Raw genomic sequence first — 14,783 nt, forward strand, 5'->3', positions numbered from 1 at the left:
AGAGCGAGAGGTTAGAGTATTTCCTCCTGGCTCCCGCCTAGGTCTGGCATCAGAGCTTCGGGCAGTTGCCTCACCCCTCCGTGGTCAGAGCTCCCGTTGGGCAGGTCCTCTCCCCAGTTCCATCTCTCAGAGACTCTGAAACACTACCTCCTTCAGACCTGGGTTGGAGGGGAGGCTACTTATTCTTGCCACCCTCCAGGTACTCAGCGTCCTTAACCCCACCCACCTATGCCATCCCAGCGTCCTTCGGTGGAATCACCTGACTTGAACTCTGTTTGTTGCCCACACTCGGAGGGCTATAGGCAGGAACTGTGTGATCCAAGTACCCGGCACCAGAAGAGATCCTTCAATCGATACTTGTGCAGTGAATGTGCGCCTCGGATGCCAGCTTCCCTTGCAGGAAGCAGCAGAAACGTGTGAGCTTGGGCGTTGCATACCCCATAGTCCATAGCTGCGGTTCCCCTTGAACATTAAACATACCTCTCCTCCCCCACACTCCGAACCCTTTTCTCCTGCTGACTTGCACAGGACACAATTGGCTGTGTGTTCACACTTTAATCCCCTCAGCATGCACCCCTGCAATCATTCATTCACCGAGTATTTATAGAGCCCGGGCTGCAGAGAAGCATTTTACCAAGGTGAGGCCCGGGCATTTTGTCCTGGGGTTGGTTTAGGCTGCACATAATGTCTGTTCAACTCCATCTGATGGCAATTGGAGGCATCCATGGAATTTCGAGAAGGAGACAGTGGGGCTCCTAGCCTAGGTTAACACAAGTGCCAGCGACGCGGGTGGCAGGCCATTAGAATCAGACTGGTGTCCAGGACCGTGCATGCTGGTAAGCGTCGATGTTTAAATTGCAAAGAAAATGATTATGAATAAGAGGGGGAAAGAAAGGGAAAGGTATCAGTAGATCAGCCTCCACGCTTTTTAGCAGCTTCCATTAATAATGCATTTCCGATACATGACATTTTTATAGAACTGTCTTTGGTCCCCTTGATGGTTGAAAGTAAGGTTTCTGGGATCAATACTCACTCAAGTTGTAAAAATTGGTTTTCTATCATATCTACCTCTCCTCCTCTCTCTCTCCTCCTCACACGTTCTTTGTGCAATCTTATTTTTGGCACAAATACCTGAACATCTGAAATAGCAAGGATCTCCCGTCTCAGTCTTAAAGTGAAACCGTTTGCTCTTATGTGGGTGAAAGAAAATGAGCACTTTAAACCGAGACAGAGAGGCTGCCTTCAGAACCCAGAATAGTGTTCCCTAACAAACGCAACACACACCCACACAGGCATTCGGATCACTGGGGAAGGATGGGCTGTTTGCTCTGGACCGTGTGCTCTCACGATGCTTCTCAAGAGAAGCAGGTGCCCCCCTGCGGAACCCTTTCTGGGTTCCGCACACCTGCCCTTAGCTGTGCTGTTAAAAACAAACGGAGGGCAGGCAGGAGGGGAGAGGTGAGGCCCAGACGTGCAAATGAGGAGACAATTAGCAGAGAAAACAAAGGGGAAAGTGTCCTCTTCCTCTTCCTGGCGCCAAGTGGGGGCAAGGTGCTCACAGGAACTGGGCCGATTAAAACTGACGCTGCAGGGAGTTTTGGAAAAGGTTTCAAGTTGGCCGCGGCAGCCTTGGGTTTGGGGCAACTGCCTGAAGAGCCCACCGCCCGCTCCTCGGTGGGGGTGCTTACCTCCGTGGTTGAAAGCACAGTGTCCTCATCGAGGCTTAGCACGGCGTCTGTGACGATGTTGTCATAGGGCAGGAAACGGCTGCTCATAACCTGGGAGTAGGTGGGAAGCAGGCAGGAGGGAAGGAATTAAGGAAAAGAGAGGTACATTTAGAGACCTGTTTTCAGGAAAATTCCCCCATCCTCACCTTCAAAAAGAATGTTTTGCCACCATGTCACCCCTCAACATTGAAGACTTCCATTTCCCATCAGTGTAGAGTGATTTGTTCGACAGTTATTGGGTACCTGCTGTGTACTGACACCTTGCTGGTCAAAGGGAGTATACAAAGGTAAATAAGACATATTCTCTTGTCTCGGAGGAGTTCACAGTCCGCAGAGACATCAAGGTGCACGCTATCCGTCCTCACCTGCTGTGGACAATGCCAGGAGAGCGGAGGAGGCAGCCACCAGCCGCTCCGAAGGAAGGATGAAGGCCTCGTAGAGAAAGTGACACTGAAGTCGACTTGATGGATAGGAATTCACCAGGTATACACAGAAGTGAGGCAGAACCAGGGCTCTGCACATGCGGAGACACAGAGGAGAGAACCAGCACTCTGAGGCCTGGCGAGAGTGGACGGATGGAGCTGTGACTCCAAGCGTGGGGTACACACCCCTGGAAGGCCACGTCGTTTTAGCAGGTGCACAGAAAAACATTTAAAAATTCTCCTCTTTACTGATGTTAGCATCGATTAGAAAAAAATACACACACCTGTATCAGCAACTACAGCAATAACAGGTAGTAGTAAAGTTATTTTTTTTTAAAGGTTTTATTTATTTATTTGACAGAGATAGAGACAGCTAGTGAGAGAGGGAACACAAGCAGGGGGAGTGGGAGAGGAAGAGGCAGGCTCATACGGAAGGAGCCTGATGTGGGGCTCGATCCCATAACGCCGGGATCATGCCCTGAGCCGAAGGCAGACGCTTAACCGCGGTGCCACCCAGACGCCCCAGTAGTAAAGTTATTTAAAGATCATCTCACTGAAATGAAAAGTAAGCTGATTTACAGACAAATGTTAAATAAAAAATAGCACATGTGGCCTAGGGATGTAGGCGGATTGTGAAAGTAGCATATGAATAAAGTCTGGGCAGCTCCAGGATAAGGCACGGTGCAGCGTGCGCAGGCGTGTCCGGGGTGAGGGCTTTGGGGATGAGAGGACCAGCTACAAAAATTAAGACTAGAAAGACTTAGGGGCGCCTGGATGGCGCAGCTGGTTAAGCGTCCGACTCTTGGTTTTGGCTCAGGTCATGATCTCGAGGTCTTGAGATCAAGCCCTGCCTCAGGCTCTGCACTCAGTGCAGAATTTGCTTCGGATGCTCTCTCTCTCCCTCTGCCCTTCCCCCTGCTCGTGCTCTCTCTCTCTCTCTCAAATAAATAAATCTTTAAAAAAAAAGAGAGATTTCTCTGTGACAGTCATACCTTAAACCTCTGTGTTGAATGTACCACAGAATAACTAACCATGAGAATGATAAGAATAACTAACATTGTAAGAACATTTACTATGTGCCAGAAAGGTTCCAAGTTCTTAATACACATCATCGCATTTCTTCTTTGTAATGACCCCATTTTATGGCCGAGAAAGCTAAGGCATGGGAAGATTAGGTGTCTTGCCCAGGATGGACCCACCAGCATTTCAACCCCCACGACGGGATTCTATGGAGCACCTCAGCCACTGTGCGACACTTGCCTCAGGTTTGAGAAGGACCTCAAAAGTGAATTGGGGGCACATAAGGCAACCTCATATCCACCACCTTCCTCTGGAAGTTATAGCAACAGTCATGACATCCTCTCTAAATTCACACTTGGAGGCTAAGAGAAAAGACACACTTGCCATCAACTCTCAAGGCACAAAGGCCAGGGAATGCAGCAGCTGGACACTGGAGATAAAGGGACAAGGGAGATCCTTAACCTGGCTGCCAAGGTGTGCTCTCCACAAATCTGAGGACCCCCACCCTCAAGAAGCTCGAGCTTGTATTTACAACAAGAAGCCAGCTGATCTGTGAGATTTGGTTTCCATGCCTGTGAAGTTACTGGAGGGCTTCTGACATTAAAGGATGGGAAGTGCCCACTATTTTCCGTCTCTGGGAGCTCAGGGGATGTATCTACAGCATAAATGGCTCCAGGGTCTGCTCCTACACATCTGTCAACTAGGTCAAGTTTTCTTTTTCTTTCTCAGGCTTTCAAAATAAAATAAAATATAAAGCGATCAGCAACCCCATATACACGGTGCTCAGAAATCTCAGCCTGAAGCAATTCTCCTGATACTGTTTACATGTCTACCGACTAACACAGAAACCATTAGCTGCCAGCTTAGCGATGCCCTGACCTTTCCCTTGTTAAGTCTATAGGGGAGAGCTGCACAGACAAGGCCTATAAATTCAAAATAGAATTTTGCAGCCAAAGCAGCGAACACATCAACTCTAAACTCAAGGCTAGATATGGAAATGTACAATGGGGAATGAGCAGGACCTATGACTTCCCCCCCCATGACGTTCCCAACCACTGGTTTTATAAAAGGATTTATTTCCTTTTTCTGAACTTGTTCATCAATAGAGGCTATGAGCCCATCATCCAGCCACTTCAAATTCCAGTGTAGAAACTAGACCCTCTCTTCCAAATACCTTGCCTCAGCCAAAATCCAAAAGTTGAATGGTTTAACATGAAAGGGACTGCTGTACTTAGAAAGTCAATCCTGAGTGAAATGGGTTCTTGCTTCTTAGTTCATGTAGGAAATATTTAGCTACCGTATACCAGCCCAACCCCTTCTGGAATTAGCAAACATGGATAGGAAATGACCAAGACTCAAGTTTATTGTCTAATAAGAAGATAAGGAATATCCCTAAGTAATTATACAAAGCTCAGTCCAAGTTAACATCCATTGAGCACCCACCACGTGCATCCACACTTCTGGGTGCATTTACAAGTCTAGGATTGTGCCATTTGATCTTCCAGCAACCCTGTCTTTAGGTATTATGATTGCTTCCATTTACTGGAGGAGGAATCGAGGCACAGAGACTTAAATAACTTGCTTTAAAACCCATAATACAAACTGTAACGTTCCAATGCCTCCCAGAAGAGTAGCTGACATTTAGTGGACCCTGGGTGCATCACAGGCCCAGGGCTAAGCACCTGTAATGCACTATCTCACTGACTCCTCCAAATGGGCCCAAGTCTTGGCTGAGGTCCCCCAGAATACAGAGCCTGAAGTGATACTTAATTAAGTACAAATGCTTTACGAGGTGGTGCAATCCCAGGGCAGTGAGAGTGAGGGAAAAGGAACGGCCCACTGCAATCAGTGGCCGAGGTGGAGGCTAGGACTCAACAAATGGCCAGAAGCCCAGACACAGAAATGGCTGGGAGAACGTACGACACCCGATCTTAGCCAAAAGGCCGAGAAGCAACTGATACGGCTGGGAAAATGTGAAATATCTTATAAGCTACATCTGATCGAGCCACCATCTTGTACATAAAGAAACTGGGACTACTCACAGAGTGAAAATAAAAAAAATCAATCAATGAATCTACGTGTAAAATGCAATACTAGCCATAGAAGCCAGAATGGCTCCCAGTCAGTCCGAGTGGATCCTGTTTGAATATCCTGACATAGTCAAAGGAAGACTTATCTACCAGAAGGAGATCCAGACACCCATGGAAGCACAAACAATGAATTCCCAAGTTCAAAGTTGACAGCACTCATCTGAGCAGCGTTCAGAACCTTGGACATTGGCACTGGGGAGACAGACATATGGGATCGTAGGCAGGAAATTTCTGTGTGCCAAGCCTTTTGTGAAACCACAGCTATGGTGAGATGGACTTCATAAGGGTAAGTAAGACCCATGCTGAGAGGCAGGTGATTTTCTAATTCGCCCCTTTACTCATTAAATGCTTACAAAGCAGCTCTTGGATAACCATGTTGCTTGACTCCAGCCCTGTGAATGCTGGAACTTTATCTGTCATACCCCGTCCTGTGTTCCAACATACTGTGTGACACCCAGCACAGAGCAAGAGGTCATGTGCTGGAAATGAATAGATAATGCACTAATCATTGTGACCACGTGACAGCTGTAATTCTCACTGTATCACGTGGAATTACATGAAACTGCCACTTTGAGCAAGCCAAATGATGATTTTCAAATGGTTTGACCTAACTGATATCTTTTATCCTGGCTCAAAGATCTTTTACTTAGTGTGAGACAATCTCCCAAGATCCGCCTTCTCGGGGACTGACAAAGATGTCTCTTTGATGACATGCTTCACCAATCTGTTCCGTTTAGTAGCAACTAATTTCTTCACAATGGATATGATCTACAAGGGAGCAATAAGCAGAAAAAAGAACTCTCCCCTGGCTGCCAACAGCAGAAGAAACTCCAAAGAGGAGGTAGCATGGGAACAGGGGCTTGAAGAATGCATGGAAATTTTGATAACAGAGATAAAGCCTGAGAAGGGATGGTCAAGACTTAGAGCAAAAGGGAAAGACAAGAATTAGAGGCAGGAGGGGACACAGTGCAATTTAGATAACTGTGAATGATCAAATTTGGTGAGAGGACAGGGCCTGGGTGGGGGAAGCAAAGAGAGAGAAGACTGGCAAGGCTGGCCAAGGACAGATTACACATGGCCTCAAATGTTAATTTCAAGCATTAGCAAACAGAGTCCCTTAAGGCTGAGAGATGATTAGAAGATCATTCAGTTCTAGGCAAAATGAATTGGAGAATGGAAGCAAGGGGCCAGCTAGGCAGCGCGGGTGGGTCTCTGATGGAGACACCCAAACAGAATTAAAATGCAAATGTCCTTTTCGAGATAAATGTGAGGACGAGCCACTATTCTGAAAGACACAACTGATCCAGATGAACCAGCTAAGCAAACCCCATGCGTGGCCACCATCAGCATTGTCTTGACCCGCATCATTTACACGAGGGTCACTACCGCCAGGCCCTGTAGTCATCGTATCCTCATAGCAACTCTAGGAATGTGTGTTATTACTTCCAGTTTGTAGACGAGGGGGAAACTGACGGTCAGAGAAGGAAAGTCGATGCGGGGCCACAAATCTCCTAAAAGGTGGTGTTAGGACCCACGATTCCCCAGTTCAAGAACTGACAGCTCTCAAAGCTGAGGATATTCAGGGACAGGGATAATTTTAGAAGAAAGAGTCCAGAGCCACAAGCTCCCCGGGGCAGGAAGAAGACGTCTAGGGTCAACACCCACAGTGCCCCACGGAGAAACAAACACTCCATGGGGGTTCCCCGCTCAGGGTCCCTCCCCGTCCTACCTTGCTTTCTCCTTCAATGACGATGACAGGCACAGCCGTGGCAGGCCAGCGGTGTTTGGCTGGTAGGGGCTTGTCACAATTCCATAGAACTATGATCTGAAAGGGACGGGGGGCATGAGACGGCTTGGTAAGGCTGGCTTTAGTGAGGTTTCCACCCCAGTTTCTTCTCAGAGACAGACAGAGGGGGAGGACACAGAGCCTAAGCAAGGCAGACAGGCTGACATCAAGCTTGAATTTTGAAGGGTCTCCCTTCCCTCTCACATAATCTCCAGAACCTGGTCACTGCAACAACTAGAGACAGAGGACAAGAAGAATAACCTAAAAAAATCTGAAAAAAAAACTGCATCAAGGGGGCAGGAGAAAGCTGGGGAGAAAAGAAGTAAATTTCAGGGTTGCAGAATCTTAATAAAGCGGTTTCTTAAATTCTAATATTGTTCAATGAACGAGATAACAACACTGACCAAATTAAACAAAAATGGGTAGTGGGCTCCAGAACACTGGCTAGCAAGCAGTGCTACTCCAGACAGAGTGGGAGCGAGAATCCAAGATGGAACTAACAGGGCAAGCTCATGATCTGGATTCTCCAGAATGGCTGCTGATTTTATGTGACTTTATTATTTCCAATAAATGTATTCAGTTCAGAAAGGCATACTTCAACATGATTTAATTCTTTCCAAGTTTGTAAGCCTTCTTGTACAACCTCATTTACAAATCAGAAAAGCCACTGTGTTAAAAGAGTACGGGAGTGACACTGATTTGGAAAATTTTGTTATCACAGATACAATCTCCTGCTCCCAGTTTTTAATGAAGTCATGGGTGCTATGGAAGAAAAGCGGACACCTCCTGACACCAACAAGCGGGTTTCTTCTGTTGAAACTTCGTCTTCTGGGCCCTCTCATGGCATTTCTGAGGTTACTTTTACCACTTTGACGTTTAAAAACAAAATAATGTCCTTACGCGTTCTTTCAAGAATGTGTTGGTATATGTTTTAACCTTACCCCAGTGAAACATCTTTTTGTAACTCATCCCTTACCTGTGCTAAATTTCACTTCCAAGAACCGTTAGCTAAGTTGGTGAAAAGGGAGTAACAAGGCATGACGCTGATGAGTCCAGGGAGCAGAGCACGGAGCAGGTAAGAGCACGGGTGGGGGTGAGGGGGTCTCCGGTCCGCCCCCCACTCACCTGGGCACAGTACTGGGATTTGGCTGCAGCCACGACAAGCTTCAACACTGGCTGGGACTGAGAGACCAGGGGGGTCACTGCATGGATGACTGCAGTGAATTTGGAGGGGGGCTTTAAACCTGAAATAGAAACGGGAGAGGAGCCCAATGAAACACTGGAAAACAACACTTAGAAAATCATTCCTCCTCGCTCCATTGCCTCGCCCTGAAGCTAATGTTCCCTCCTCGCATATTTTTCCTTCACTCTTAAGTCCTGACAGAACAGAAACAAGGTGAAAAGCTGCTAGTTAACTGCTGCCTGAGACCTTGATAATTTACAGTACCACGTCCACCTGTAGGTTCTTCCTCTGATAACCTCTTCCTCCCCCGGGGACGCACCTTTGATCTCCCTTCAGCTTTTTAGGGACCCAAAGTCTGAACACACACCCCACCACTCACCACTCTCTACTCCAAGAGTCTACGCCAGCAACTTATAACTTAACGTGGATTTAAGGAAACGTGCTCTCTCCCTGGGTATTTGAATAGCTCTTATTCTTCATAATGGAGGTAAGGTGGGCTTTTTTATTATTATTTTTTTGGACCGATTAGTACTATTTCCAATAATGACCAGGAAGTGGTAAAGGTTCAAAGAACAGCATCCAGAGCCTCACTGTCCAGGTTTGAATCCCTGTGCTACCGGCACTGGTGGTGGGATCTTCCCCTCGGTGTTTCCACAGCTGTGAAATGGGGCTGAGAGTCATAGCATCAAACCTATGGGGCTGTTAGGAGCGTGGAATGTAACGTGAAGGCATACGAAGCAGTTAGAACAGGACTCGGCACACAGTAAGTGCTCAGTATGTGTTCACGGGGATCCCTCACCACCGTCATCAGTTCAGAGCAGAAGCCTCTACGCTCTTGAGAAGCTCTTTCTGTGCAGCACTGACATAAACTGGGGGAAAAAGTACGGGACCCAGACCTCCGCCGGCTATGTGCTCTGAAGCCTGGGGTGGAAATATAGAAAGCAAGCAGGAGCCACCGAAGAGAAAGCAGCGAGAAGGCTTCTCCCTCGGAAGGAAGTTTTCTGGAAGAATTCACTAAGAAACTGGAGACATGTTTAAAACCTTTAAAACATCACTAGTTTAGACCCAGGAATTTCTCATTTGGTAGCTTCAATGCAAACAAGACTGCAGTGACATTCAAGTTAAGCTTTGATGTTGATAGAATAAAGGTAGGAATCAGACAACTTCTACTAAAGGATTCTGCGAGTGTTTTGTAGAGCAAATTAGATCATCCCATTGGTACTTTAACTGCATGTTAGAAAGAAGCTGACTTCTCCACTTTCTAGAGACACATGCAAAACTTTGCTGAGGAAGAAGAAGAAATAGGGCGGAGAGGTTTGCTTTCTCCTGGTGAGGACAAGTCCTTGCTTTTACATGTTCCTGTGCTAGTTTAGGAAGCATCACGTACACACTTCTAACGTGCTCACTCCGCATGAAGATCTCACTGCTCTGCTGGAAATAACGTAGGCATTTTGCTGACTGTGGCCTTATTTAGAAAATTACCAAATTCTAAATACATTATCCATGTGGGCCATTCACTGACTTTAATACAGTCCCCATAACACATTTGGTTTGGCTTAAAGGGTTCTTTGTCACTGGTTGATAGTTCACGCCACAACTTCTTTTTAAGTTTCTTTTTATCAGTTTCAAATTAAACACACACAACTCAAAACGAAAGGTGAGACTGTTATGGAGAATGTCGGGATGGGGTGAAAAATCTAGCGTCTTTCTCCCACATCGACTTGAAAGATGCTTCACTATGTCAGAATTTCTCCATTCGGAACTGTGAATGAGGGGAATGTGTAAGATGTCACTAACACTCGCACAAGTGGGGCTCCATGTACGGAACATCTACAGCAGTAACAGGAGACTTTTGGAGAGCTTTGTCCCTCTGTCCATTCCCTTTCCCCCATTATGATTAGACGAAAAGCTGCTTGAGAGCACAGATTGCATCTCATCTGACTTTCTGTTTCTACCACCAAGCATTGCATTAATGGAGCACCTAAGACCGAGCACAATAAATGTTAAGTGGGTGGACAGATTTGTCTCTTATCTTCCATTCTTCCATCTGTCTCCTTCTCCTTTATTAATTCAATTTTTCTTTGGTAAGAGAGAGAGAAGTTGAGATTGCAGGAAAAAAAAGAAACTAGGGAGAGCTCTCCTGGTTCCATTTTATAAACGAGGAGATGTAAAATTATAGCAAATCCATTGTCATGTTCAAAATGATCTGTAATTTGGGGAGCCTATTTCTCAAAAAGGAATGAGTCTACTGTATGTGAAGTCCAGCCACTCAGACAAGAAAGGAGTTTTTCCATTTTGCAATGCTCTGCTGGATTTACAATTCTTGATCCTGATACATCAGTTAGCACAGAGCTCTAGAAAGCTGTCTCCAATGCAGGCTGGTAGGAAGACCCCTGCTCCCTGCTACAGAATGCAGAAATCAAGGGACTTTAAGTCTGGACAACATCTGGAGGGCAAACAAGGGGACAGCGCTCTGGAAGGAAATCACTTACCTAAATTAGCATAGTAGTAAGGAAAGTCTCCCAGATAAGATGAATACTGTGGTAGTACGAACAATCCTCCAGGATGTTTGTTCCATATTAAACTGTTACGTGATATGTGCTTGAATATTCTGTCCTGAATAATCTAGAAGATAAAAACACAGTATATGGTGAGGCTGAGACCTTGACAGTATCTGATAAGGAGCATGTTCAAACCAAATGTGAGGAATGATGACACTCAAAGTAGTGACTCTATCCCCAAATTCTCCACTGATAAAAGTGTCTGGGACACAGACAGTGTGACAGAGCAGTGGAAGAGAGCGGGAGAGAGAAAGAGATGAATTGTGGCTAATCCAATTTCCTAATTAAACTTCAGCTTTACCATAAATTCTACCTTGTCTTTCTATGATAGTAAGTATGTTCTCATTTCACAGCACGGTGCATGGAGCAGCTTCCTTGATGGCTGAGCATCTAACTGTGGTTCTAGATCCACACCAGGAAGATCTGAGATGTGCATGTGGAGACCAGGTTGGGAGTGTACAGAAAGCACGGAACATTCTAGAAACTGTAGACGTTCAGATCTGTTCTTTTCATTGAGGAGGCAGACTTAGCTGTCATGTTTCGTTTTCCTTTCAAAGTCAATGGTAGGACTTTGGGGTACTGGTTAGCTGAAGTTTTTCTACATTTCATCTCAAAAAGCAGTGAGTTAACAATTGCTCAAAACATCCCACATAATAGGACAAGAACCATGGCATATGAAGACTAATAGCCATGCTAGTTCATTAGTTTCTTTGGACTTTGGGACCTCGCAGATCATTAAATTCTACATTTAGAGTCAACATTCTCCCATCCTGAATCATTTGTCAGATGAACGTGATTAGTCCACTTTACAGATTTCTCTCTGTGACTTTCAAACTCTTGTAATTATAGCATCCACTCATTAAGATATGATTTGGCAAATAATTAACTTGATACAGGATTTCATGTTTGCAACAATTTTTTTCTGTACTTAAAAAAAAAGAATAAGCCTGCCATGTCTCTCAAGAGATTTAAGACCTAAATCATTATTTTCCAGGCCCCCATTTAATGCAATGTGACTTTAAGTAAAGACCATTTTCAATGGAGCTTTACTATTGAAGGTTATTAACACAATCGTCTCATCCCACATAGTGATAGAGAAGTAATAAAGTGAGCTACATTTATTTTTGCAAACCTTATCATGTTTACACTCCTTAATGAGAGAGAAGAAAGGAAGCAAGGAGGCAATTTGGAAGAACTCAAATATTTTAGTTCAATGATTTCTGCATTTTTCCCTTTCCCCCAGATCAAAACTGCTAATTTTATATGGCTAGGTAGAAGTTTCCAATTTGGTGGAGAGTTTAGGAATCTAGCTAAAATATTAACATTCTTGCGGTGGTACAACAGAGATGCGTTAAAAGGCTGTTGTCTAGGCATTAATTATGAGAAACTTCTTATGGCTGTGATGGGTTTTCACATGGAGAGCAATTTCACTTCATATACCATTTATCTTAGTTTTATATTATTTATATCTTTCAAATCTACTGTCTATTTTCCCTTACAGCTTTTCATTTAGATCCTCTTTTTTTTGCTTTCTGAATTTATGTACTTTTCAGCATGTGGTCACTTAAACGAACTCGGATATCAAGACACAGAATAAATTGGAAGTAGACAGGATCATAAATCTGACACATATACAAATGACATGTATCTAAAGGATGACACAAACGGGTCACCATCTTTCGGCAGTATGCTTTTCATCATCATACTCTTTCTGGTTCAGTATCACAACAGTGTTATTGTCTTGAATTCAAGGATACAAGAAGTTACAGTATTCTTCTGAGATACCAATGAGCAATGTCATACTCTCTTCAACTAAATCTTAATAGGAAGATATCAGCAAAGGTACAAGAGCAATAGCAAATATTTAATTTAACCTGGGTCAAGCAATTTGCCACTTTTATGTCTCCCTTATCTCCTCTGTAATAAAATAATAAAATACCACGCAAATTATAATAACCTCTTAGAATTTGTTAGGAATAGCTAAGTTTTTACACTTAAGACTTGCCTTTTTTGCCTGCATTCATTTTCGAGGCATAGATTTTTCCATTTTTACACTGTGATACTATCTTTCCATATTATTGATAGTATTAATGGGTTACTTAACCTAAATGGCCAACAATAGTGTAATTTTTTTCATGCAAAGCAATGAATATATTTATGAATTAAAATTTTCCACATCTAGAACTGATTCTTGAGGAGTTTGTCAATGGGCATAAATACTTTTAAGACTGTTCGCACATATCGACAAACATTTCCTAAAGGGTTTGTAACAACTTGCCTTCTCAAAAGTCTGAAAGAGTATGGATCTCATTTCACCAAATAGAAAAGTCATTCTGTCCCTCTCCTAATGTTCAATTCTCCCTATCGCTACAATGGACAGCTCCCAGGATCCTTTCAGAGTGCTAGAGCTCACTCTTTATTGTTGTGGAAGAAGACATCACACTTAGAAGTTGGACATCTCTTTGGCTATGAAGAAAATCAACAACAACATACAGACAGACACATACACACACGTGATACAAAAGCTTTTCATTGTAGGCATAACTGGCACCCTTGAAAAGGATAATATTTCTCATTAATATGAATTCAAAGGTAAGAATGACAGGCTCCTTATTTTTCTTTTTTATGTGCTGTCTGTTTTATGAATAATGGACTATTGGTTACAGGTTACTGTCATTCTGTGTGGCCCTGACTTGGTCTTTTGACCAATGCAAGGCTGCCTCACACACAAGGTGCCTCCATATGCCACCTCACTTTGAGCCAAAGCATTCTATTTCCATTATCTCGCTGATTTTAATATTCCACTACACAACAGCATCAGCAATACCATGGTTGGAGTGTGCACTGTTAGGTAACTGCAGAGAAAAAATGGAGCATACTTTGTAAAACTCCATTAAAAATGTGCTGTCCAAACTGCCATTAGTTCTTTTCACACATTAGTACAATCTTGCGCACTTTTCCTTCACTCGCCTTGATTCTGACTGAGCTCCCATGGTTCAATCATTAGTGCCAGGTTACTGCTGTGTCATATTCTGACAAATAATGGGATCTATGAAGGAACACTGTCTTTGCAATATTTTATCACTGTCTTTGCAATATTTTATCACTGTCCCTGTCCCCCCATCTCAATTTGCATACACGCACCAAAACTGAGCTCCAAAGAGCCTAGCTCTGATTCAATAGCTCCTAAATTCCAAGATGCAGAATTAGGAAGCTTCTATCAGACCAAGTCCCAAGTATGACAGAGTGCAGGGCACTGTAAAGCACTAACAATTCGACCCTGGCATTGGAGAGATGCGGTCCTGCTTCCAATTGTGCCCAGGCATCACTTACAACATGAAGCTCATACTCAGCAAACACCGAGTCATCCCCCTTCCCGTGGCCTAGAGTATAGCAAGCAAGGAAGAAAGACCCAGCGTTTTAGTCTTGAGTGTAGAACATCCTGAAAGCAAAAGATCCTCAAATCTATGTTGTCTAAGGGTAACTCTGAATTATCCTCCTAACTGAGGAGCTCCCGCACAGACTGACTTACATCATCTAAGTTCTAAGCCAAGTAGGCATTTTTGATATGTGATACTTAAGTCGTTCTCAAAAACACGTTGGCTTTATTCGTGTATGTGGATGGCATTTTCTGCCATGTTTTCTGCTTTTCTATTTACATTGAATTCTGGGGCAATCTGAGTTCTGAATTAAAAAGAGAAACTGGATGGTATCTTTCATGCAATTCGGTTGAGGGGTCAAACTGTTACAATCCAATCTTGGAACGATATAAGGAGATTTGACAGTTGCTATAAATTTGAATGAAGTATATGGTTCGTAGTGTTTGCAAAACAACTGTGTTGCTAAAGAACTGCATGGCTTAAATCCAAGGGGAAGAAGGCCTTTCCAGCACACAGATGACAACAGCTTGACTTGAGATTCTATTCTGATGACTACAACACATCCAACTGTCCCTGCAGGATCACTGAGCACTGCTAGCTGAAGAGGCAAGAGA

The 14,783-nt window shown here is 44.1% G+C and overlaps 1 protein-coding gene across 1 annotated transcript in view; it reads right to left on the reverse strand.

Moving 5' to 3' along the window:
- The window catches only part of EXT1 (exostosin glycosyltransferase 1), a 282,652-nt gene that overhangs the window by 9,635 nt on the left and 258,234 nt on the right, over positions 1–14,783 (reverse strand). The window contains exons 5-8 of the mRNA XM_002922668.4: positions 10,721–10,853; positions 8,171–8,289; positions 6,989–7,084; positions 1,689–1,778 (exon numbers count right to left, since the gene is read on the reverse strand). Coding sequence (XP_002922714.1) covers positions 1,689–1,778; positions 6,989–7,084; positions 8,171–8,289; positions 10,721–10,853 — 438 coding nt within the window. The remainder of the gene's footprint in view (positions 1–1,688; positions 1,779–6,988; positions 7,085–8,170; positions 8,290–10,720; positions 10,854–14,783) is intronic.

The sequence above is a fragment of the Ailuropoda melanoleuca genome, chromosome 9 (assembly GCF_002007445.2).
Source record: "Ailuropoda melanoleuca isolate Jingjing chromosome 9, ASM200744v2, whole genome shotgun sequence".
NCBI lineage: Eukaryota > Metazoa > Chordata > Mammalia > Carnivora > Ursidae > Ailuropoda > Ailuropoda melanoleuca.